Here is a 27767-nt window from a genome sequence, read left to right on the forward strand (position 1 = left end):
GTAGTTGAGTAAGTAGAGTATATATACCTGTGGAATGTCCAGGGTGGGAGGAAAGGACTGTGTCTGTTATATAAATATAGAGGGTTCAATTAGCAAGCTAGAATTTTATGTGTTGAGTGCATTTGAGTAACCATGAAAATAGCATAGTCAATTAGTGAGGGTATTTACATGGTTACTCAAGGCAGTGACTTATGAACATCACCCAAAGAATACCTCTAGGCAGCAAACAACTCAAAGGTAACAAAGGCCAGGCCACATCTATGCAGATGCCCTCACTAATTGACTATGCTATATTCGTGATTAGTAAAAGGTAAAGGTTTCCCCTGACGTTAAGTCTAGTTGTGTCCGACTCTCGGGGTTGGTGCTCATCTCCATTTCTAAGCCGAAGAGCCAGCATTGTCCGTAGACACCTCCAAGGTCATGTAGCTGGCATGACTGCATGGAGCGCCGTTACCTTCCCACCGGAGCGGTACCTATTGATCTACTCACATTTGCATATTTTGGAACAGCTAGGTTGGCAGAAGCTGGAGCTAACAGCGGGCGCTCATTCCGTTCCCCAGGTTTGAACCTGCAACCTTTTGGTCCGCAAGTTCAGCAGCTCAGTGCTTTAACACACTGCGCCACCAGGGGCCCCTATATTCATGATTACTCACATGCTAATGGGTGGATCCCATTCAACATATAAAATCTAGCTCACTAACTGCACCATTTACACTTGCTTAATAGACAACTGTTCTTTCCTTCCATCCTGGACATTCTACAGGTATATATACCCCATTTGCTTTACTACTGTCAGATCCTCTGAATATGCCAGCCAGTGATGCAGATGAAACATCAGGACAAAATGCTGCCAGAACACAGTCATACAGTCTGGAAACCACACATCACCCCAGAGATTCTGGCCATGAAAGCCTTCAACAATACAGCTCAGAATAGCATTGGCCATTTTAGCTGCTACGTTGACTGTTATTGTGTTCTACTCTTCCTAGCTCCCTTTCCCATCTACTGTTGTCAAGCTAGAGGGTCACCAATTCTATATCTCTGCATTTCATTTTTTTATTGCCTATGACTTCCCTTGCTCCAGATACTTATATATCTACTAGCTGTGCCCGGCCACGCGTTGCTGTGGTGAAGTATGGTGGTATGGGAAATAAATTATTGAGGAATTGGTGGTAGTTAAGGTAAAGGGTAAAGGTTTTCCCCTGACATTGAGTCCAGTCATGTCTGACTCTGGGGGTTGGTGCTCATTTCCATTTCTAAGCCGAAGAACCGGCATTGTCTGTAGACACCTCCAAGGTCATGTGGCATGACTGCATGGAGCGCTGTTACCTTCCTGCTGGAGCAGTACCTATACATCTACTCTCATTTGCATGTTTTTGAACTTTAGGGTTGGTATAAGCTGGGGCTAATAGTGGGGGCTCTCTCCGCTCCCCTAATTCAAACCTGCGACGTTTCGGTCCAGAAGTTCAGCAGTTCAGCACTTTAACACACTGCGCCATCGGGATATTATTTCATAAAGATTGTGAATATACAATATTTCTGAATTTTTTTTTGCCTGTTGGAGGCAAGTATGAATGCTGCAATTAGGCAAAATTATTAGCATGTAAAGGCCTTGCAGCTTTAAAGCCTGGTTGCTTCCTCCCTGAGCAAATTTTTTGTTGGGAGGTGTTAGCTGGCCCTGATGGTTTCCTGTCTGGAATTCCCTTGTTTTTAGAGGGTGATCTTTGCGATATTTTCTGTGCTTCTACTGTCTGTGGCCCTTAGAAAACAATTCTTCCTCTACCTCTAATTAGGACTTTTTGTTTTTCTTTTTGTTGTATCAACCTAGAGGCATAGATGAGGGGTTGTGCTATCAATTTTCTAGGTTGTGGGGTGTTTAGTTTTGTTGTTTTGTTTGTCGCCGGGATTCCATCAATCTTTTATATATATAGATTGATACAGTCTACAATCACATTGGGTTTTTTAGCTGCTGCATCAAACTGTTGGTTCATGTTCAGTTGTGGTCTACTTGAGACTCTTACATTTTGTTGCTATGGTCACGTGCCCCTCCCCACAATCCTATATCTCTTGCATTTCATGTTTATTGCCTAAATGTCTTTTAAGACATTTAAGTCTTTTTAAGGGAGAAATGGACAAACAATGGTGACAAAACAAACTTATCTTAATACACAAAGGTTTTTCTCAATGCTTCCTGTAAAGGCTTTCCACTTTGATCCTGACTGCATTTGGTTTTGCTTCTTTGCAGCGAACAGCCGTAGAAAATCTCTGAAAAACTCCAAGGTCAAGAGAGACATCTTCCTCCAGAGATTAGGGAAGTGAACAAGATTGTGTCAAATCTCTCCAATGCCTATGAGGTGAAATCTTTTTGTCAGTGGAGCCAATGCTATAATAAGGAATTTGAAGAAATCACGGAGGTGCTGGCGCTGTATATCGACCCAGTAGTTTCCAAGGTGCTTTGATGCACAGAGTGGCTGGAGGAGAATATCGGGCCCACGCTGATCGAAATAGACCTCTGGATCAGGCGCTGGAGTCCGTGGAAAGCACACTGTCTTCTTATACAAAGCGGCTGCAAGAAATTAGGGAAAGCCTCCAGGCCTCACTGGATGAAGAAGCAAGGAAGCTCCGGCTTGGGCTGGAGACCCTCAACAAACACTTGAAGCCCTACTGGATCCGACTTCTAAAGGAGTACAAGAAGTACGACCCAGTACTCAGAGAGTGGATAGAAGAATCGTTTTTGCCCCTTCCAAAAGAAAGCTAACTCCTAAAAGGCAAATCCTAGGGGGGAACGGTCAGGAAGTGACCACCGGGGCAAGCAGTATGGTTGCCTCCACATCATGGAATTAATCTTCCTATTCCCCACCAATGGTCTGTTTCAGTCTGTTTTAGTTTGACAAGATCTTCTTAACCTTTGCTGCCAGAGAGTGCAAACAACAGCTCCCAGGATTCAATCACTTGGAGCCATGGTAGTTAAAGCCATTTGTAGCTCTATATTCATTCCTCAGTGTAGATGCACTGGGAAATCATTGGGGATGGAGTGAGCCAGAGGTATAGCCTTCAAGACTATTTGCCAAATTGAAAGGTAGACGATGATCAATGAATCCGCCCCTCCCCTTTTGTTGGGAAAACCTTTCCCATCTGCTCTTGATTTCATCCGGGTGTCTATGATGCTAGGACCCAAACACCGAATTATCAGGCCTACCAGTTTCAATGACAAATTTCAGTTTCAAATGACAAATTAAACTTCTACTTTTTGTGTATTTTAATGTGTATTTTGTGAAAATACATTTTAATATTAATATGTGTTACCGACAGAGTATTTTTAAATGATTATGTGTTTGGTGAAGTGAGTGGGATGCTTGATGCTCTTCCAAGCCTCCCTTCCTAGAGAAAGTCTTAAGTTCAGATCTGTTCAGAGCCTTTCTCTCAGCTATGAAACTCCTGGTTGTGCCATTTGCCTTGATTGTGGTCACAGGTGAGTGCCATCTCTTTTTTTTGGAGGGGGGGATGCATCTACACCGTAGAATTAATGCAGTTTGAGACCACTTTAATTCCCACAGTTCAGTGGTATACATTTCTGGAAGTAGCAGTTTGTGCTTTTTGGCTAAAAAGCACTGCAAAACTACAACTCCCTGGATTCTATAGCCTGTGTCAAAGTGCACAAACTCTACAGTATGGATGAAGGCTTAGTTCTGATGTGAGTGAAGCAATGAGCTAACGTTTACCATTGATGCATCTACTGTTGAATGAATGCCATTTGGCACTGATTGAAATGAACGTGGTTCAAGGCTCTGGAATCCTGGGAATTGTAATTTTGCAAGGTCATTAGCCTTCTCTGCCAAAGAGCCCCAGCACTCTTTGTCAGAGAGAGCTAAAAGTCTTGTAAAATTATAACTCCCAGGTTTCCAGACCATTTGAACTAAGGAAGTTTCAAACTGCCTTAATTCTACAGTGTAGGTGAGCCTTAGTAAAACTACAGCTCTCAGGATTCCCTAACATTGAGTCGTGACAGCCAAAGCGATGCCAAACTGCATTAACTCTGCAACATAGATGCACCCTGTATCGCAAAAGGATTTTGCAGCTAAAGCCATAATTCACTATTATTATTTATTGGAAATGATTTGTGTTTTTTTGTTTTGTTTTTGTTTAATTTACATCTTTCTGGATGACGCTTTGGGCAAGTCAGGCTCTCTCAGCTTCAGAAGAGAGCAATGAAAAAGCCAATATGTTTTTTTTTCTTGCATGAAGCCAAGCTGTGACCATTAGAGAAGTGCCCAGTTCAGTGCCCAAGTCAAGAGAGTTAATGGATAAAATGTCCATATTCAAGGCAGATGGCTACTTTCTGTGATGGGGATATTCAAGATAATCTTCTCTGTGCCTAGCATGCAGATGCCTTGACATGGCTGCACCGCTTAAACTGCTGTGGTTCAATGTCATGGTCATTGTAGTTTCACAAGGTCTTTTGCCTTTTTGGCCCAAGAGGGTGGGTGCCTAGCCAAACTGCAACTCCCAGGAATCCTTAACATTGAGCCATGGCAGTTCAAATGGGGCCAAGCTGCATTACTTGTATGACGTAGATGCATGCATGGAAAGTCTGCTGAATGGTTCTTATATTCTATACTGAATGTACCTCTCCACTCTATTCGAACAATTATGCTAATTTATAGGAAATACTATACATGCAAAAATCTTATTCCATTACATAATTCACTCTGTAGCATATAAAGGAAGTCAAATGATGGTACCAACATAAAACTGTATAAACAGTAATGCTGAACAGATTTTTCATCTGTGCTATATTTGCAATGTTCTCTCAACTTGGTTTTTATTATTCTATTCCAGATGTCAATCAAAAAATGTAGCATTGTTTTTCAGCTCAGTCCCTTTTGTGGTTTGACATTTAAAGGATGAACAAAGATCAAATCCGGTAGAAGCAGGATAACACTTGGGAGAATTGCATTTGGTTACAATGAGTGATTAAATTTGGCTCTTTTAAGACACTGCTTAGTATCATCTACCGGATTAGAACAGAGCTTTAACATAATTCCTAACAGAGTATACTTCTTTTAAGAGCTATTTTCCCAAGTGCTTTGTAATCATTTTAACATATTCACAGACAACAGAATTATAATACTGAACAACATTTATCCCTTAACCTCCATTTGTACACTTGTAGTGAATCTTCTTATGATTGCATTCAGGGCCACAAACCTCTTGAGCACAGATAGGATTACACTCTGGATGGGAGTGAAGGTGCTGGCATGACATGTGACTGGGTCATACCTCTACATCTTCCAAACCATTCCAAATATCACAGTTGTTATAGGAATATGCGACATGACAATGCAAAAAGATCCAACACTAACCACAACATACTTCCTGACCTATAGAGGAATGGAAAGACTCAACAATGCGGCGATGACTTGGAATTCCTCAAGAACCAACATGTTTTATCCATCAGAATTTGAAAATTGCAGTGTATTTCCTCTTACATTGCAATTTGCAATGCCATTCCCAGCAATTTTGGTGCTCTAAAACTTGTCAAAAATGCAAAAGAAGGAGCACATTCTCTGTGGCTACTGGGCCTTTAGGTACCAACCACAATTAGTACTGCTGAAAGCCACAAGACTTCACACATATACAAGAAACTTAAGGACAGTGCACAAAACTATCAAAATCTGTAGGGCTGATATGTCTAAGCAGATGTTACTAGCAATGTACTCATAGACTTGTAAAATATTCCTAAATGTTTTACAGGATTTAAAATGCAAAAGGAAAAAAAATTACAATATGATTTGATAAAGAAAGGCACTAAAAATGACAACTACTAGGTGGATTGAATCTAGATTGCGGCATACAAGAAGTTTACCACTACTTCATTTTCCCAATTACAATCACCATGACAGTTGGTATTTGCTTCACAGATGAAAACACACAAGTTGCCATTTTCTCTACAAGGAAAATGTAAGATACATGCACCTCAATAGTAGAAAAACAGCTTAGGGGAAGGGGTGAGATAGGGACAAAGAATGAGGTTCAGTGCCACCACTTTTTTACACCTGGATAGATTTTAACTTTTTAAAACATGACATAAAAACTTATTCCTGGTTTTCCCACAGAATGAATCTTACACCAAGACTTGGCATTTCTCCTAGTAATATCAGTTGCTATCTGTAGTGAATAGGCAGCTAAAGTGTACATTTAGCCCTTCACATTCACTGCAGTTAGGGACACAGCACCCCTGTGAAAGTTAAAAACCACGAAAATAGAAACCACTGCTTTTAAAAACCTGCAATAATAGCCCGCTAGGAATGTCTAGCTCTTCCAGCACAACTCTTAAGGCCATTATGCTGATTGCTGACTACAGAATCACACTGAAGGGCACAGAGATTCTTAGAGATGTGTTCTGTCTAGAAATCTCTAGATCCTCCAGTATGACTGGAGGACATTTATCGCATGCGATTTCTAGAAAGAACATTTTAAAACCAATCAATGAATAATCAAAACCTCAAAAGTGAAACCCACAACTGTGGAGGGGTGACTCTATTCCTTTAGATACATGAGGAATGTTCTGGTTGATTGCATTTTGTCCATATTTATTAGGCCAAACTGATATTTGGCTTAGGAGAGAGCTCTATTTCATGATAAAACAAGTTCTGCATGCATGATTCGTACAAAACTGTGTTAGAGTTTCTAGGACTAGAGCCACTGGGAAGAGTTCTGGGACCCTTCAGGTTGAAAGTTGTTATATTAAACATAAGCTCATTATCAGAGGCATCCTAGTGAATAGACAGGACACAGTAGTAATGTATCAGCTACATAGTCAACTAGCTCGCAAAAGAATTCTAAGCTAATGCATCCACATGTGGGAGACAGTATTAAGATGCAGAATAAGCAAAAAGGCTTGCCAACCCAATCAATTATCTCAAACAATGCATGAAGGGTTCAGCAGCAGCTATACATTTGTCAAGAGACAAAAATCTGTGGAGTAACATCTTTGGCTAGACAACGTCTGAGATGTCTTCATGTCTGAGGAAACCATTTATCACATCTGAATCAGAACTATCATTAGGAAAAAAATATTGCATTGCTCTAAGAAAACTTTATGAAATTCTCGGGGTGACCATAAGTCAGCAGGCAACTTGAAGACACATACATATGACCTTTTCGGCAAGAACGTTTTGAAACTCACCTCTTCAGCAGATTTACAATCTGCATGAATAATGTGCCATTCCAAAGTCCAACATGTGGGAAAGCCTTTTTTAAAAAATGCCCATCTCAGAATCTCTCACTTCGTATGATCACCAATCATCGATAGAATAGTACTTACCAGTATATTTTTAAATGTAATATTTGGATAATAATATGCCACTTTATGTACTTGTGAAATTAATAACATTCTAGTGAGAGATAAGTAGAAGTGACATCACAATTCAGTTTTAGCATCTATGCCAAAATAGGCAATTTTCTAGTTGCAGAAATAAAGGGCAAAGGGATCAGAGCTTGTGAAAACTATGAGTTAGCTGGTTTATGAAAACTATGAGTCAATGTTGGTTTATCAAACAGCTTTTCAGAACATAAAAGTGAAAGCATGCATTATTTGAAACAGTTATCTTTCATGTCTTGATTATTTGAAACCTCTCTGCCTACATCAATGGAGTTATGTAAATATATTTTCATATTGTTGACCCTATATTAAAATAATTTCAGTATGTCCATAGCCAATATTGAATTTGTGCCTCCACAGCTCAGCTGTGACTTTTCCTTTTGGTACTTGAACTGTGTATTGGTGCAGACATAAATCACATGGCAAAATCCTTGGATATTTTTATCATCATTGAGCAACTGAGAAAAATCTACATACATGGGGGAATGGTATAAAAACTTCAAATGATGACGTATGCTGATAAACCTGAGCATAATTACTTTGTTTTTTAAACTGAGCATTATTCACTGAAAAATGGTTAGGTATCATGGTATTCATTAATGATATTCTTGTCTTTTTATTGAGAAGTGCAACTTTGTTGAAAGTGTTTCACTGCACAGTACTTAGGACTTCATCAAATGCAAGATCCCCGCCCCTGTTTCCACACATTTCTAAAACAGATAATATACAAAGTAGTACTGATCCCTTCATACGATGCAAGCAGACTTCCGCGTGTTGCCCGTGATACTTCGGCTGTGAAGTGTTTCAGAGGTATGGGGAAATGGGGAGGGGGAAGGGGAATTGAGCTGGGGAGAAATTGTCTTCTGAGCTCCTGATGTGCATGGAAATGAGAGAAAGCAGTGATTAACAGGTGGGATGGGATCTTTAAGAACAATGCTTAAGACCTCTTTAAGAGCAAGGGACCTGAGAGGCAAAGGAGCCCATGGAAGTGGTGTTTTTCTTAAGAACGATGCCTTCTGTCTTCTTGAGAGTAAGAGGCTTGAGAGGGAAAGTAAAAGAGCCCACAGAAGTGGTGTCTGTCTTAAGACCGATGCTTTGTGTCTCCATCACTGTAAGGGGCTTGAGAGGGAAAATAAAGGAGCCCAAAGAAATGGTGCCTGTTTTAAGAATAATGCCTTCTGTCTCCTTTGGAGTAAGGGTGGAGAAACAAAGGAGCTAATAGAAGTAGTGACTGTCTTAAAAATGATTCCTTGTGTCTCCTCTATGTATGGTTGAGCTAGAGGTGGGAGAAGGTGATCCTGTGTGACAGGGTAAGTAAATTCACTGTCTTCTTTAAAGATGAAATCTCATGCAAAGATGATGATTCTACACGCAAAGAAGATGATTTCCCTCACTTTCCCCTGTTTTCCCCATCTGATAAAGTCCCTAGAAAGGTCAAAGTTAGCATGCACTATCTGTCCAGATTAAGGAGTTAAATTTTTGCTAAAGAATCCTGACACATGAAAAAAATGAAATATATTTCCATGTTCCACAGCATGCCAGAAACCCCCTTTCTCATGCCAAGATCTGTGTATGTTGGCAGTAACTACCGACTGGAAATATGTACTCTCCATATGCCCAAAGGCACTTATAGACTACCACCTGAGTACAAAAGCAGATTTACAGGTATATTCCTTCTACCAACACAAAATAGTTTGGCCATTGTGTCAGTGACATATTTGCAATTCTTCTAATGAAGCAAACATAGCAGAAGTGGCATGTTTTGTTTCCACTAATCAAATATAGTTTTAAATGTTAAAATATGAGCTCAAACTAATAACTGATATTTTCTGTTGCCACTTTTTAGCTTTTCATCTGCTGAACCTGTTTCCAGCAAACATTCCTATCATGTTCTGAAATGCTCACATTAAACCTGAAATGTATTAATCAGATAAAATACCAACTCCTTCAACATAAAATCAAAGAAAGACAATTTATATTTCCTTCATGTTTTAAACAGATCTCACAAATGCAACCAACTGATGCTAAAAAGTTTTCTGGCATTAGTCAAATGCCAGAAAATTATTGAACAAATAAATAATTTTTCAGAACTTTCTGACATAGGGTAAGCACAGTAAGCGTGTATGGCAAATTAATAAATAGGAAGCGAGCCGGTTTTCTGCACTTGCAAGTCTTTCAAAGTCTCAGTTCTTCTATGTGATTCTCACCTATGAAATACAACAAAGTAAAAGCATAAATCTTCCAAAATGAAGCAGTTTCTAAAAAAATATTAGAGTTCAGATTTGGGTACTGTACAACATGATTTAGTAGTATGATGCCTTGACTAGCATCATACAGTCTATGAGCAACAGGCCGCCTCATAAAGCATTGCTGGAGGCTTGCTCACTCTTCATCTCTACCTCTTAACTGCTGCATCAGATTTTGACCAAATGTGTTGCTGCCATTAATATTCCTGTCAAACTACCACCATAGTACCATATTGCTTTTGCCAAAGCAATCACTTGCTGTTTTGCACCTGATATCTCTGCTTTTCTTCACCTGTCTCTGGAACTCATTCATTGCTCCTTGCTGCAGTGCTATTTCTGGTTAGGAGGCCTAATTCCTTGAGCCAGATCTTCTAGGAAATACTAGGGCAGTAAGTCTTAAGAGAGCTCCCCACTGGATCCCAGGTATATCTATAGGATGCCCGAGGACACAGAATTAACACAGCGTAACAGGACTGTAGAATATGCCTTTAGTATTCTTTCCTGGCAAATAGACAGACAAACACCATTTCAACTGTGTATTATTCCTCTATAACAACCTGATCAAAATTGCAAGGTATTTTAATATATCCCTCCACCTCATCCCAAATGAAAAATTAAGAATGCAGTGTCACAAAAAATTCCTTTTCCCTTGAGACACTGCCCAATGTGTAAGCATTTAGCAAGGAAAATGGCAGTTTTACTGTTCAGACAAATTGTCTAAGCTTTAGGAGCTGAAAAGTGTTGGCAGACCATGCAATTATGTTGAAGTTCATAGATAGACTGAGTGATAGCCTGGAAAGAGCTGTCATTATTGATTTGGGGATTAGTATTTGTCTTCTTTGACTGTCAGCACCTCAAACCTGCATTAGCTTCAGCGACAAGGATAAAATATTTGAACAATCATATCAGCATATCTTCTTCGCTCCCCTTGTTCTTTACAAGTTGAATTTCACCTTGTAAACTCTACAGAGGCAGGGGACTATTTTTCCTGATTCAAGTCTACTTTGAGAGTACTGAATGCATAATAACGCATAATAGCAGTACATATAATTGTGTAGAAATCACCTTTTGCTTTATTGTGTTCATAAATGATCTGAAGTCAAAATATAAAGCAAGATAGCTTAATTTTTAAAATGAACCACACTATAACAATGATGAAACCCAAGGAGGTGTGTGAATAACAGAGGAATCTTTCTAAACTTAGAAAACAGGAAAGAAAATTGCAAGTGAGACTCAGCATAAACAAGTATAAAGAGAAACGCAATGAGCTGATGTCTTCCACTGATGTGGTGGAAATCTAACGGATTGATTAAATGGAGAATTAAGTGACCCTTCCCTCATCTTTCCACCCTGCTTGGCAGAAATACATTTTTATTAATAGTAAAAAAATCCAGAAGTAATTTTGAAAGCAATTTTTGTGGGCTCAAAAACTTGAAAGCAATGTCTTGGGTCCCAACTACACTGTGTAGATGAGAAGCAGCCAAACACAGTATGGGGTTGATCTGTGTTAATGCGGAGCAAGGACACCTTAATACAACTTGACCCAGCATTACCCAGGAGAAAATCCAAATACTGCCACAGAATTTAGACCTTCCGCCAACTTACGACCAGTGGGGACAGATGGGTTGGTTTCCAAACAGAAGTGGATGTAACTGTCCCCACTGCCACCCCCATCTTCCCTGGGGTTGGGGAGCTAAGGGACACATGATGGCAATCCCCTCCCCCTTACCGCCTGCTTTGCAGCAGTTCCTGACCACAACACAGACCTAGCTGTTCCCTGTCCCCAGTTGGGGCCATGGGGAAAATACTAGTAAGAGAGGGTGGTTCCTCCTCTCCACCTTCATCAGTGCCCCGTCACTCTGGCTGACATCAGGGCAAGTGTAGGAGAACAGACAGGCCCTATGACAGGCACTGGCAATCACCACAATATAGGAAGCATAGGGAGGATATTTAGGATAGCAGAATAATAATAATAATAATAATAATAATAATAATAATAATAATAATAATAATAATAAAAAATTAATACAAACTAGAGCTGACAGCTGGCACAACAAAACATTGCATGGAAAGTTCCTTGACAAAATTGAAGAAAAAGCTGACAAGGAGAAGACCTGGCTCTGGCTCACGAATGGGACACTGAAGAAGGAGACAGAAGGCCTGATCCTTGCAGCCCAGGAGCAAGCCACCAGAACAAATGCAATTAAAGCCAAGGTCGAAAAATCAGCTGATGACCAAAATGCAGACTGTGCAAAGAAACCGACGAAACCATTGATCATATCCTCAGCTGCTGTAAGAAAATTGCACAGACTGACTACAAACAGAGGCACAACTATGTGGCCCAAATGATTCATTGGAACTTATGCCTCAAGTACCACCTCCCAGCAGTAAAGAACTGGTGGGATCACAAACCTGAAAAAGTATTGGAAAATGAGCACGCAAAGATACTGCGGAACTTCCAAATCCAGACTGACAAAGTTCTGGAACAAAACACACCAGACATCACAGTTGTGGAAAAGAAAAAGGTTTGGATCATTGATGTTGCCATCCCAGGTGACAGGTCACATTGACGAAAAACAACAGGAAAAACTCAGCCGCTATCAGGACCTCAAGATTGAACTTCAAAGACTCTGGCAGAAACCAGTGCAGGTGGTCCCGGTGGTGATCAGCACACTGAGTGCCGTGCCAAAAGATCTCAGCCGGCATTTGGAAACAATAGACATTGACAAAATTACGATCTGCCAACTGCAAAAGGCCACCCTACTGGGATCTGCGCGCATCATCCGAAAATACATCACACAGTCCTAGACACTTGGGAAGTGTTCAACTTGTGATTTTGTGATATGAAATCAGCTTATCTATCTTGTTTGCTGTGTCATAATAATAATATAATAATAATAATTTTATTTTTATACCCTGCCCAATCTCCCCGAAGGGACTTGAGGTGGCTTACATGGGGCCAAGCCCAGGTCACAAACAATATAAAAACATAACAATAAAACAATCAATCAACAATAAAACAGTCATAGGTCAAGATACAATAAATATACAGTAGAGTCTCACTTATCCAACATAAACGGGCCAGAAGAATGTTGGATAAGCGAATATGTTGGATAATAAGGAGGGATTAAGGAAAAGCCTATTAAACATCAAATTAGCTTATGATTTTACAAATTAAGCACCAAAACATCATGTTATACAACAAATTTGACAGAAAAAAGTAGTTCAATATGCAGTAATGTTATGTAATAATTACTGTATTTACGAATTTAGCACCAAAATATCACGATATATTGAAAACACTGACTACAAAAATGCGTGGGATAATCCAGAACATTGGATAAGTGAGTGTTGGATAAGTGAGACTCTACTGTGTTATGATAAAATCCTGGGTCGGCTCTAAAAAAGAACTGGGCCAAAAAAAGTGCAGTTAGTGTCAGATTCAATCAGGGTGAGGTAGATCCCAGAACTATTGTCCCGTTAAAGTGCTGGTGAAGGCATACACTATGGCCTGCTAAAGGAATAGGGTATAATAAATGAGATAAGGAGCAGGTCAATCGGTTACTATGGAGATAAGTCACCAAAGGCCTGTTGGAAGAGCCAAGTTTTCAGGCTCTTCCGAAAGGTGAGGAGGGTAGGGGCCTGCCTGATCTCCCTGGGGAGAGAGTTCCAGAGCCGGGGGCCACGATGGAGAAGGCCCTCTCCCTCGTCCCCACCAATCGCGATTGCGAAGGTGGTGGGATCGAGAGGAGGGCCTCCCCCGATGAGTGTAGAGACTGTGCATGTTCAGGGCTTTGTAGGTGATCACCTGCACCTTGAATTGGGCTCGGAAAATAAATGGCAGATGAATGCAGTATCAAACTGCATTCAGCACTGCTAGGCTTTGGAAACGCCCTCCCGCCATGGTGGCTGGGGGAGTCCCTCTGGGGACACTATTTAGGGCTGATTTGTCATTTAGCATGCCAGAACGGATCCAAATGAAGTGTCAGTGAAGATGTGTCCCTGGTTAACATCTCAATTAACCTGGTATCTAGCACTAGTGAAAAAGCAAAGTTAATGCTGGGAATTATGAATTCAAAACAAAACTATTAGCCATAATACTTTCTCTGCTGCATCCCAAAAAGGCTTTCACAGCCTTTGAAAAAGTACAAAAATGTAGAAAAGGCTGAAACATCTTCTCTATACGTCATGGTTAAAACACTTTCATGTATTTTATTTTTCAGATAAAACATCTATAACAAGGGAAAAGCACTTGCAAAGTAGTATGGGAGTGGATAAAGTATGCATTATGCAAATTATGCTATGGAAATGATGGAATGAGAATTATTACTTTTCCCATGGTACTATTAAAATTCAAAGGTGTTTGAAACATAAATTGCTGGAATCTAAGTTTGTCATATTATTCTCACTCCTAACTTTAAATGTGTTTTTAAAATGGGTGGACCCTTTACTCGTGGACTGCCTATGATCAACTTTTAGCAATTTAATAAATGTATTTTAATAAATAAGTAATAAATAGAGTGAGTAACAAACAGAACGTATAAACGAGTTAGGAAGATGTTCTGCCTTCTTGAACTGCTATATTAAAAGTGAGCTGTATCCCAGGTGGCAATTTAAAACATTCATATTAAACTACAAGGAAAGTGATACAAATATTATATATACTAATTAGCTGTGCCCGGCCATGCATTGCTGTGGCTGATGAGAATCATTTGTTGACCAGGTGGAATAGCAGTGAATAGCCTTTCAGCCTTAAAGTCTGGGTGTTTTCTGCTTATATGAATCCTTGTTTGGTGAGCTGGAATACAATGGAATAGGTTTGCTGCTTGGAAGGCTGGGTAGTTGCATTGTAGGGAAATGATTTTTAGCCAATTTGAATTGCACCAAATAGCCTTGCTGTTTGAAAGACTGACTGCTTTCTACATAGGGGCATCCTTTCTTGGGTAGGTTGAATGAGACGGAGTAGGCTCATGGCTTGAAACCCTGAGGGTGTACTATCAAGGGGAAATGTTGCTTGGTTAGGTTGAACAGCAGTGAATAGCCTTGCTGTTTGCAAGGCTGGTTGCTTCCTGCCCGGGGGAATCTTTTGTTGGGAGGTGTTAGCTGGCCCTGGTTGTTTCCTGTCTGGTATTCCCATTTTCAGAGTGTTGTTCTTTATTTAATGTCCTGATTTTAGAGATTATGTTGTTTTGTATTATTACACCACAGTAATTTTAGGTATTATATTTGTTGCCTGAGAGTACAGGCAGGCGGCTCCTTTTTCCAATCCCTGGAAGAGAGAGAGAGAGGCCCAGGCAGTTGAGGCTGAGAAGGTAGGGCCCTCATCTGAAGAGGGGTGAAGGGAAGGGAGGGGGGTGCAAGGAGCCAAGGCCCTGCTCCCGGGTGGTCCTGCCTAGGCCCTCGCCGGCTGTTCAGGGCCTTCAGGACGGGGGGGGGGGGGCTCTTCCCGGCCTTGCGGCCACCCCTGCCTCCACCTCTGCAGGTCTCCATTTGAAACAAAAACAAACAAAACAACAACAACATTGCGGCCTCGCGGCCTCCCTCCTTGGGGCCGCAGCGCTTCCCAGCCTTGAGGATACCCCTTCAGGCCTCTATGTCAAAAAGAAAATAAATAGTTAAAACAAAATAAACCTTGCGGCCTCCCTTTGGCCTGGCGGGAGGCAGAGGTGGGTCTTCAGGGGGGAAGGTTCGGGCACCGCCTCTCTCATGGCTGCGGTCGCCCTGAGGCCTGTGGGGCATGGAGGAGGCTGCAGTGGTCTTCGCCGGGGGGGGGGGGGTTGCGGTGGGCTCGCCTTTCTGGAAGACTCCCCCCCACCTTTGGCTCTGCAGGCCTTCACATCCAAAAAAAACAAACAAACCTTGGGGCCTCGCGGCCTCCCTCCAGCTGGCGGGAGGCTGAGGTAGCTCTTCGGGGGGGGGGGGGGCCTTCCTCCGGCCTGTGGCACATGGAGGAGGCCGCGGTGGCTCTTTGCGGGGGGGGGGGGGTGTTCCATGCCTGCTTGGGCCTGACAATTCTTACTCCGCGGCCCTCCTCTTTGGCGGGCATCACAGGCCCCGCCGCATGGAGGCTCCTCCTCCGACCACCATGGGGCCTTCCGGTTCTTGACATGATTTTTTGTTGTATCAACCTAGAGGCTTGGATGATGGGTTGTGTTGTCAAATTTTGAGGTTGGGGGGGCCTTTAGTTTTGTTGTTTTGCTCGGCGCTGCGATTCCATCACTCTTTTATATATGTAAATATACATACATACATATAATAGATACAGAAACAGGTAAACCATTTTTAGTCCCAGCTAGACTAGACTAGATCTAGTGAATTAATAAAACCTGCATGAATATTGACCAGGTTCTCACTGATTCCATGGATCAACATTCATTAGGATGAGCTATTGGATTTCTAGCTTTTTTTATACCAGAAGTGACTGCTGTTTTTGAATAAAATACACATAAAAACAATTATCTCAGGGTTTTATTTTTATTTTGTTTTGGATTTTTTTTTAAAGAGGAAGATCAGCTCTATTTCATCCAACATTATCACTACTTTCCAAAGTTTATGCCCCTGTATATCATCATCATCATTCTGAACAAGCATTCTAAGAAAACACAATAGTACGCCTCCTGTACTAAAGGATTTATCAACCCTCTTCCAGCATTTTACAAATTTTTCCTTGTTTAAGAAGACTGTTTTCCACTGTATTTTCCCACCGATGCGTACAATTTTCTATTTTTGTCAGTGCTGCCAGTCAGTCTGGAGTTTGCCTGCAGTCTGTTCAACTATTTTTATTTTCACACAGGTGTGGAGAGATTTTTTTTATTTGACTTCCTCCCTCTCTCTCAATCTTTTTCTGTTTTGGCAAGCAGCCTACCTTGTCAAATTGCCGGTCTTGGTTTTAAACATCTCATTTCACAATACATGTCTTATTCTTCTGACACATTTTCTTTTCAGTCGCTCACCAAAAAGCACTTTACATTGAAACCTGAAGAAGTAATGCACCTGTCATTTGCCCACTTTTAACTCCCTTCAGTTCTTTTTTCTACATCAGAGGTTTCAGAATTCCTACCTTCCCAAGAGCTCTTCCATATCATGTACACCCTCATAGAATAATAATATAATAATAATAATAATAAAACTTTATTTATACCCCGCCACCATCTCCCCAACGGGGACTCGGGGCGGCTAACATGGGGCCATGCCCAGAGCAATACAATATAATAAAATATAAAAACAACATATCGTAGCACCATTAAAAATACAATAAATGATAATAGGCATTACATCAAGAAATCAAAAAACAATAAAACAAGGGCAGGCCGCGTGAACACAAAGATAAAACCTGGAGTGAGAGGGACAGAGGGGTACTCCACTGCGGGCAGGGACATATGGAAGTGGGGTAATCTAGAGGATAGATGTTCGGGGTGGGAGTAACACAGAAATATATAACAGAAATTACTCACCGAAGGCACAGCGGAAGAGCCATGTTTTCAAGTCTCCGATGCAAAAACATCACATTACAGAAAATTGTGAGCAGATTCTAGAGTAGTGGATTCTGATCAGATTTCAAGGAAGAAATTAAGATCCCAGACCCTCAGTCTAAATGTTGACTACCTAAAATCCACCTTATGGCTACCATCAAAGGGGCGATGAATCCAGGGACTGAGAATCCATGGATACAGAGGGGCAACTATAATTATTTTACATAGCAGTTGGTGCTCTTCCATTTTTACACAGTTTGGATCCCCAGATATTATTGAACGATAGCTCTCACAACTTTTGATTTTCTGCCATGCAGACTGGGGATAATGGGAATTGCAAACCAATAACACTTGTGACTCTGAGGTTGGGGAAAGGTTAAAGGACATTGTGAAGTCAGACATCCTATCCACAAGCCTTCCATCTAAATTCAAACACCATTCTCCTGACTAAACAGAACAAACAGCAACCTTCCAGATGTTACTGCATCAAAGGAGGAGCAATGGGTTAAACCTTTGTGCAGGCTGGTTGCCAGTTTGAATCCACGAGACTGAGTGAGCTTCCATCTGTCTGCTCTATGTTGTGGGCACACGAGAGAAGCCTCCCAGCAGGACAGTAACACATCCAAGCATCCCTTGGGCAATGTCTCTATAAATGACCAATTCTCTCACACTAGAAGCAATTTGCTGTATGTTCTCAAGTTCTCTTCTCTTCAAGTATGTTCTCTTCTGACACCATTAAAAATAAACTCCCATTAGCGTTAGTCATGAGGACTAATGATAAACAATACAAGAATTGTAGTCCAGCATCTGGAGGGCCACATAAAATGACATTGCGGGCTGGAATTGGTCCATGGGCCTTGAGTTTGACACATGTGTTTTAGGGGAACCTCCAAATGTTTATTTAGTTAATGATCATTCTCTAAGTTTGGGGTCCCACCAAGCAGGCACTTGGTTTTCAAAGACATTTTTTTAAGTTAAAGTTTATTTTTATAGGTACAGTAGAGTCTCACTTATCCAACATAAACGGGCCAGCAGAACAATGGATAAGCGAATATGTTGGATAATAAGGAGAGATTAAGAAAAAAGCCTATTAAACATCAAAATAGGTTATGATTTTACAAATTAAGCACCAAAACATCATGTTTTACAACAAATTTGACAGAAAAAGCAGTTCAATACGCTTTAATGCTATGTAGTAATTACTGTATTTACGAATTTAGCACCAAAATATCATGATGTATTGAAAACATTGACTACAAAAATGTGTTGGATAATCCAGAACATTGGATAAGTGAGCGTTGGATAAGTGAGACTCTACTGTATTTTATAAATCCATCCGTAAATCTAGAAATTATGATTAAAAACATGGGTCAGCTTATCCACAGGTCAATGTAAATATTTTCCCTTTATTCTCAATCATTCTTTTCTCTGAGTAGAACGGTGAAAGGCAACACCTTGGTCTCTCCTAAGAGAACTTAAAAAGAAGCACTGACTTCCTATATTCTTTATGCCAGTGGTTCTCAACCTGAGTCCCCAGGTGTTTTGGCCTACAACTTCCAGAAATCCCAGCCAGTTTACCAGCTGTTAGGATTTCTGGGAGTTGAAGGCCAAAACATCTGGGGACCCCAGGTTGAGAACCACTGCTCTTATGCTGTGGCAATGCTCCAAATTTGCCTTTATCTTATAAATGAAGTTATCTTATACAAGAGTATATATGACAGATTCCTTTTTTAAAACTCCAGTATCTTATGTTAAACTTATATTAAATCTACATTTTGTGTCTCTTATTTTCCTACAGTTTCAACTAGGATAGCAATTTTTTTTTACTACTCAAGCCTCTGTATTATTTGATCACAGGCCTATGCCCAGCTATAGGAAGAAGCAATGTGTAACTGAGAATGTTCATGCTTCATGGTGAACAGAAATAATTTAAGCACTAGGGTTATTAATTAATATTAATTAATTGCATGTTTTGATAGCCAACAATTGATGGCAGCTCTGAGATTTGTCACCGCACACTCAATGGAACAACAGGATCTTATCACGAATTTCAGAAAAGATGTTCATAGTAGGTAACATTTCATATTGTACATTTGATCTGATGGTTTAAAAGCTCAGTGTGATAACTTGGCATACAATCTTTCATCAAAACCTTTGCAAATTTCCCTATGAGCTCCCTGACCTTTCAAACTGAATGCCTGAATTCTAATATCCAATATATTTCTGTCAGACTTTCTGACAGAGGTTAAAAACTCAAATTCTTCTGAATCATTTAAGTGTGATATGCCTCAAGCACCTCAGTTAGGGTGAACAACGTAGAGTTTTAGGCCACATTAAACCCAAGGATTGATGTATTTTGACTCTGTGTTTTCCCCACAGGCATAGATACATCAGATCATTTAACCAAGTATTTCAGCAGACCTGCCAACAAAACTCATGAAGTCAAAAGATCTTAATGCTACAGTAATGACATTGCTATAATAATTACGCTGAGATAGCTGAGAAAGTTTAATATCACACACATACACATTCAAAAGCTGGAGTGAACAACACACTCTTATTAGGCAGAAGCAAATCTTGTATAACTTAAAGAGAGTATCAACTATTTTCTTGTGTTGTCGAAGGCTTTCATGGTTGGGATCAAAGGGTTGTTGTATGTTTTCCAGGCTGTATGGCCAAATATGGCCATACAGCCTGGAAAACATACAACAACCCAACTATTCTCTTGTTTTCATCCCATAGTCACAGATTCATAGAAAGGCAGGATATCAAAGTTGGAAGGGACTACAAAGGCCATCAAGATTTTGATTTTTAGAACTCAAAAGTGTTTATCATATCACACTATATCAAGAAATGGTTTGTTTTATATTAGAATTCCAAATAATTCACTTTCCTAATAACAGCTTTATCTCATTATATAGCCTTTAGATCAAAATCCTTTCTATTCATTGAAAGTTTCCCCTGAAGTTACAAAATACTAGGAAAAAGATTTCTCCCCGTTTTACAGGAGAAATGGTATGGAAAAGACAGAAATAAAAGTGAGTACCTATTTGGAATGAGGAGATCATTACTACCATTTTGTTATTTTTTTTACCTTTTCAAGGCTTCGTTGGAGGGCTGAATGCTAGGAGGTTGCAAATGCTTTTCCGTGCCTTCTTAATATCAGGAAATCTGTGGCTTATGCTGATTTGTTAGCATCCTTTTATAACAGTATTGTAGGCATTCAAAACTGTTATCTCATGTCTTTATTAAAACTACAATTCATATTTTTAAGATTTCCAAATTGCTTTGGATCTCTGGCTATAATAAAAAAAATCCTAATAAAAATTATGGCAAAATGCTAGAATGGTTACAACTGCAAAAACAAAGAAGAACAGTTAAAGCAGAGGGAGGGGTAACCAAAGCTCTTTTTCCAAGAAATAAGAATCATAGGGTAGATTCTCCTTCTTATAATAAAAGACATTCAACACTCTAGTTACATCTCTGGAGATCCAAGGAAATTATAATAAAACATCATGTAAAGGCCCTGTGATGGCTTTGAAAAAGAACCACCACAAGAGGAGTGACAGACTGTCACTTTCATAACATTTCACTAGGGGTCATCTGCACATGCTTAACAATCATTCAGTGACTTGAAATAATGGTTTTAAATCCCAAGGGATTCTTTCTATCTTGATCTAAAAATCTTCTACCTGCTATATTTACTTCACATGTGATTCTGTTGTGTGTGTTTCTTGGACAAAATTTTCACACACAAGGGCTGCCAACCATGCCTCTGACGCCAGGCAATTGGGCTGCATGAACCAAAACATTGTCCATATGTTACAGAATACACTACGATCTCAGTATTCATAGGACCAAAACTTGTAGTTTTCTCAATTCTCCAGGGTAACTCCATGGTGATTTCCATTGGAAGTTGTTCAATTCAATAAGGTATGCTATTATCCATGGTTTCCTGTTTCCCTGGTAAGTTCAGAAAAATATCACCCGTGGAGATGGGGGTTCTACTTAAATTCCAGAATTTTGCAAATTGCAGTAATCTTAGAAATGTTAAGCCTTTGAAGAAATTCATCCACCATTACTAACCTTTCCAATAAACCTTCCTCAAAGCTATTTAAAAGCCCAAACCCTCAGCTTATTGCTACCTTAACATGTAGGCTGAGCATAAAACAACAAGACCATGTCCTTCTTACCTTTCATTGAATATAAATCAGGATTAAGGTCAGCTGATGGACAGAGGCCTGGGAAGAGCTAAGACATTCATCCCACTCCCTTCTCCGGGAAAGCTGGGAACATCGCTACTGTGTTTCAGGGAATGACTTGATATGCTATGCCCTAATAGAGTCTAGTATCAATAAATGACTGTAGACTGATTTAATGCATGACTGTATCTTCAAGTGATGACTTCTATGCACAGGCAAAACACAGAAAATAAAACTAACATCCAACTTATAAATGACTCATGGCTAAGAATGGGGGTGGCACAACAGGAAGTGCAAGACATCTACCCTTAGGAAGGGAAATTCACTCCTGAGAGAATTATCATGAAGGAAAGGAGTTTACACTGAAGCTTTCTTGCCAATCTTTGTTTCCACAAAAAGCGATTTTTTCAAAATCCAATTATCACAGGGACAGAAAGTGAGATGAAATCTTTTAAATAGGAGCACAGACAACAAAACAAAAACCACAGGGGCATTAATCCTTCCCTAGGGGAGGGAAAAACATATATTTTTGCTGGAGTGACACTTGAAAAATGTACCCGTTCTGACTTACATACAAATCAAACTTAAAAACACACCTACAGAACCTTTCTTGTTTGTAACTTGAGGACTGCCTGTACTTGATTTGCAGAAGAATTGTATGCTGAAGCAAAAATTTGAACAATGGGGTTTTCCAATAAAATCCAGAATTTATTTTGAGTAAATTTCAGTATTACCTTTGATACTAATTTCATGGGACACTTACAAAAATTAAATATTGTGTTTCCAATTTTGGCGAGACAGAATCTTCTAAGAAGCTAGTAAATAGAGAATGAAGGCAATAATAGCCCATCTGTAATGCTGTTTGACTGATGGCATAGTGTTTAGTGGGAAATCTGCCTTTATACCTGGAAGATCCAGTTTGCTGTTCCATCATTAATTTGTCTGATTCCTTTTTAAAGGGCTCCAATGAATCAATTTGACATTTATAGAGTGATCCTCTGAGGATGCCTGCCATAGATGTGGGCGAAACGTCAGGAGAGAATACTACTGGAACATGGCCATACAGCCCGGAAAACACACAACAATCCTGTATTTTTAATTATCTTTAAAAACCTATTTTCCATGCATTTCATTTAACATCTATTTTGACTAATCAAGTTTTCTTTCACTAGAGGCAACCTTTATAATGCGCTAACTGGTAAGTGACTTTTAAATCAATCCTACAATTCATTATTTCTTGCCGTATTGAATACTTATATTTTACAGACCAATAATTTGAACAATTTAAGTTGAACAAATAATATGAACTCTATCAGATAACATTATATGCAAGCTTCCATATTCCAGGGATAGAATGGTCATACAGTAGCATACCAACCACCCCCAGCGTCCCAACTTCATTTATGGAGGTATCCAATATTGAACATGATCCTTTTAGACTCAAGAATTTCACCATCCATACTGAACCTTCCTAACCAACTGCTGTTCACAATTTGGTGGTCGCCATAAAACCAGGGAGCTATCCCTTGATATTACACATAGTGATTAGCCAGTGGATTTAGCCAGCCACTTCCTGAACATGTACTGAAGTTTTATGGCAGCTCCTCCAGTGCCAAACATCTACTGGCATTGCCTCCAACAGCAGAAGAGCATTGATTCCTCCAAGGCACAACATAGGCAATTTACACTGATCTGGAGACAAACGGAATATCTTTCCAATGAAGGCCAATGTGTTTTATTGTCTATCTGCAGGGGCATCATACAGTTTATTATAGTGGCCCTGAATGATCTACTCAACTGAGTTACACAGAGTTTTGGGGGATCTACTGAACGATACTAATGACTAATTTTGGATGCCTTGGTTAGGCAGTGGACCAGATGGCTGGCGCACAGCATCACAAGCAACCTAATTGCTAGGATTTGCAGATACTGGGAGTAGGTTACAGGAAAAACACTCAGAATACATGTTGCAAAAAAACTATTAAAAATCAGAGCCATTTCAATTGATATTAGTTAGCAATCCAAAGTGAAAAAGCTCAGCTACTGGTGTTTCACCAGTAAGGTTAATATACTATGTGAGAACATCAGAGAGGGCCTTTCAGCTGAGGTGCACAACTCCATTGGAGGTATGACTGGTGCCAGCCATACTTTCATCTAGGTTCCAAGTAAGAACATGGTCATTAGAACAAGTTTTGTGGCCTCGCTGATTTACTTTGAGTACTATGCCCAGGATTTTTAAAATTATTAATCTTTCAACCCTGTTTTAACCTGTTAACATGTTGACTATGTTTTAAGTTTTTATTAATATACATCATTTTGAAAGATATTTTATAGCTTACTTCTAAAACATCTTTTTTCAACAACCTGAGGCTTTGTCTCTATGCCCCTTCCATTGGGTGTTCACAGTTTTCTTCCACTTTAGGGGTTTCTTTTTAAAAATGTTTTAACTCATTTGTGTTGGTTTTACTTATATGCTGCCAGAGGCCTTTTGATATAGCAGAAGACAGAAATATTTTAACACACATTTAACTTAATGATATTTAATCATGGTCAAGTGCCTTATTGACGGATGTCTGATGGACCCAATTTTAGAGATACCCCCCCCCCCCCCAAATGCAGGCCACCCAAAACCCTATCCATTTCATGAAATAAAAAGCACTGAATTAGCTCTGTGTAACTTTGAAAATATATAATGCTCAAAATGCAAACTAGAGGGGCTGTAACTTCTAATGTTTGATCAATATGATGACTGGCAGATTACAGTGAGGGAGAAGTATTCTGCTCTGTTGTGACCTACAATTTTATTGTTTACAAGTCCAGTTGAAACACAGGGCATTTAGGGTGTTTATCATCAACTTCCCATTTTATCATAATCATAGACCAACTTAAATGATTATTATATTCATTATACATTTTCTCTAGCATAATCTGAATGCACACTGTATTCAATTTTACCAGTCCTTGTTATTTCAGTGCCATCATTTGCTATTTGCTAACTGGTACTTTTCAAAAGCAGAAACAAGACAGAAAGAAACCTTAGTTATGTGGACCTCCCACATTCAAATGCCTGTAAATTCGTAACATTAATTTTGTCCACAATTTCAGTTTTCCTGTATAATATATCAGCTAGTTATTACAGAATCCTTTTATTAAGTCCGTATGTTCCACTGCTGTTTGTTAGAAAAATCAACTATGGTGAAAGGGAAAATAACATGTTTGCAAACACTCAAGGGAAGCAATTATTATCTCCATGTTTCTGTTGGTGATCTCTGCATCACATCTAATCAGTAAAAGTTGATGGCTTTCACAATGAGGTGGTGAACCTTCAATAGGGTTTAGTCTGAACTTTAACAAAGCTATCCAAGGTGTAGGACCTATATTATGGCATTATGGATAGCTTGTTTAAGATCTGACTAAAATCCAGATCAGATTCACTGCTCGACTAATGTGAAAACCACCACTATTAAATTTTGTGTGTTTATTATAAAGAGCCTCAAGAGCCCTTTCTTGTGGCCTTAGACGTGAGGTACCATTAAAATAAGGGCCTCATCACAAAGGTCCATTGGCTCCTGGCAGGGGACATAAGGAACCCATCGCTCCACATCCAGCATCACATGACTTGTAATGAGGAAGGTCTTCCTAATGTTTTGGTAGAATCTTTTTTTCCTGCAATTTCAATCCACTGCTCCATGTTCTAGTGTTCAGAGCATCAGAAAAAAAGGCTTGCCCCTCCTCAATGTGATACCCTTTCAAATATTTAAACATGCTAATCATATCCCTTCTCAACATTCTTTCCTCCAGGCTAAACATATCCAGCTTCCTAAGCTGTTCCTCATAGGACTTGGTTTCCAAACCTTGGATCATTTTGGTTACCCTTCTCTGGACAAGTTTCATCCTTCTTGAATTATGGTGTCCAGAACTGGACACAGTACTCCAATTGAGGTCTGACCAAAGCAGAAAAGAGTGGAATTATTCCTTCTCTTGAAGCTGACACTATACTCATACTGAAGCAGCCTAGAATTGCAATTATGTTTTCAGCTTTGACTGTTGATTCATGTTGGGCTTGTGGTCAACTAAGGACCCCATCATACTGATGTTCTGAAGCTGGGCAACAGTGGGGGGATTCACCAGACAGAATGGTGAATCCGTGGGGCAATGGGGGAAACCGTCACCCTGCACCCTGCACCACTTTCCCCATAACACGGGGAAAGCGTTGCTGCCCAGCTTTCTCCCCCCCCCCCATTCCACCCTTAAGAAGCATAGGTCCAATTTCAAGGCTTCAGGTTAGACATAAAGATGGCCAGTTGAACAAGGAAAATAGTCTTTATGTACTATGGAGAGTACATCTACCAAAGTCCTGACCACTCTGATGCTATTTCAATATTTATACCCTTTTAAAAGACATCAGAAAACTCTTTAACTGAGACACAAATAGGAAAGGACACCATATTATCATATCTTTCTCTGATAGTACAATCATATTCTGTCAAAGAAGCAGGAAAGCTAAATCAAGATACTAACAGGGAAACTAAGTAAGACTACACAGGCAACACAATCTTCAAAACAAATTAGTAGCCCTGACATTTTGTGTCCCACTTAGATTCCTCTTATCCCCTGGAAGGACCCTTGCTTTCATTGTAATGCAACATGATCAAATCAGACAAAGTTTTTGGTATGCCCTCTTGTGGCTAATAGAACCACCCGCTTCTTCACACTGAATCATCATCAAAAAGAGGTAAGTCCTGCTTGTGGACACCACTGTCAAAAAGGCATAAAAAGTCAAAAAAATGTACATTTAGTTAAAGAGGTTGCTAACATTGTAACAGCTACATGAAATTATTTCAGAATGACAAGCACATTGCTACTACATATTATTGACTGGAAACTTACCATTGGAGCGGTGAATACATGTGTGTTGGTTATCACTCAGGAAAAAGCCTTCTTTGCACTGACATTCATAACTTCCCATTGTATTGACACAAATCTGCTGACATCCTCCATTGTTATCCAGACATTCATCAACATCTAAAGTAAAAATATATGTTAATATACATATCTACACACATACACAAATACATGTTAATTGCTGTAATGGCATGTTTTATGCATTAGTCTACGTTTGATGTTTTTATAGTTTTAATGGTTTTAATCTACAGTTGTATGTTTTTGATTTAGATATACAATATATTTTTATATATACATGAGGCATTGAATTTTGCCATTTATTACGTTGTAAACCACTTTGAGTCCCCCCAGGGGTGAGAAAAGCGGTATAGAAATGCAGATAATAATAATAATAATAATAATAATAATAATAATAATAATATGCATAAGTAGGCTGTAAAAAAAGTGTGGCTTTGTTTGTTAAACCAGAGATTTATCTCTAGATAATGAAAACATGGCAGCTTAAGAAAATTCCTGATGATCAAATTCCTGAGGCTATTTTTTTAGTCTTGCAAAAAAGGGAGGGGAGCAATGGACAGTCAGTTGAAGTGATGCTCAAATAGACTGCACGTATGCTGGTTTTCAAGCATCTAGAGCAGATACAGGGAATTGCAGTGGACTGATAAACAATATTTATTGGGGAGGGGGAGAGAGGAAGGAATGACTTCAGCTGTTATAAAAATGGGCAATTTTGTCTGTCCCAGATCTCTTAATTCAACAACTATTAAATGAATATATATGTGTCTGCATTATGATCTGGATTTTTGTTGCTTCTTCTTGTCATTTATTTACTGTTTTGTTGTTGTGCACTTGCTATAATGAACTGGAAAGACCAAAGTGGAGGGTTCATCTAGAAATATTTCCATATTGTTTCTTAATTTTTAATGTTATGGTTTTTCTGAACAAAAGTAGTAATGGAAACTACTCTGAAATAATGTTCTCCTACTTAGAAAGTTAGGTTTAGATGTTATATCACACATGTTCAAAGCCTCATGTAATTAATACAGTAAGAGAATAAAATATACCCTTATATTTAACCCCCCCCCCCAAATGACAACACCAGAAAGACCCATTTTTGGGGACACATGCTTAAAATGAGTAGTACTTGCTACATTTTACATCAACAGTTTAACTTTCATTTGCCGAGGTACAACTTCAGTACCTTCAGCTTTACTCACTAACTCTCTACAATGCATACCAGTTCCATTTCAAGTTAAGAAATACCTGATACAGTAGAACTAGTTAAACATTCTACTACACTAAATGGTAGATATGAGTCTGTGAACATGGGTAACTTATTGCCCTTGGTCTTGACTACTAGTGACCCATTGAGAAGATAGATCCTTGTGAAATAAAAATGCATTTGTTGATCTATCTCTGTGAGCATGGGTTTATCAAAGTTTGTCTCCTTGAAGAAATAAGTACAGTAGAGTCTCACTTATCCAAGCTAAACGGGCCGGCAGAAGCTTGGATAAGCGAACATCTTGGATAATAAGGAGGGATTAAGGAAAAGCCTATT

The 27767-nt window shown here is 39.5% G+C and overlaps 1 protein-coding gene across 4 annotated transcripts in view; it reads right to left on the reverse strand.

The window, feature by feature from the left end:
- scube1 (signal peptide, CUB domain and EGF like domain containing 1) overlaps window positions 1–27767 on the reverse strand; it is a 276508-nt gene that overhangs the window by 177787 nt on the left and 70954 nt on the right. For all 4 annotated transcript variants that reach the window (XM_062981871.1, XM_062981870.1, XM_062981869.1 and 1 more), the window contains exon 4: window positions 26195–26329. In XM_062981871.1, the coding sequence (XP_062837941.1) occupies window positions 26195–26329 (135 nt within the window). The remainder of the gene's footprint in view (window positions 1–26194; window positions 26330–27767) is intronic.

This window comes from Anolis carolinensis, chromosome 5, assembly GCF_035594765.1.
Source record: "Anolis carolinensis isolate JA03-04 chromosome 5, rAnoCar3.1.pri, whole genome shotgun sequence".
Classification (NCBI taxonomy): domain Eukaryota; kingdom Metazoa; phylum Chordata; class Lepidosauria; order Squamata; family Dactyloidae; genus Anolis; species Anolis carolinensis.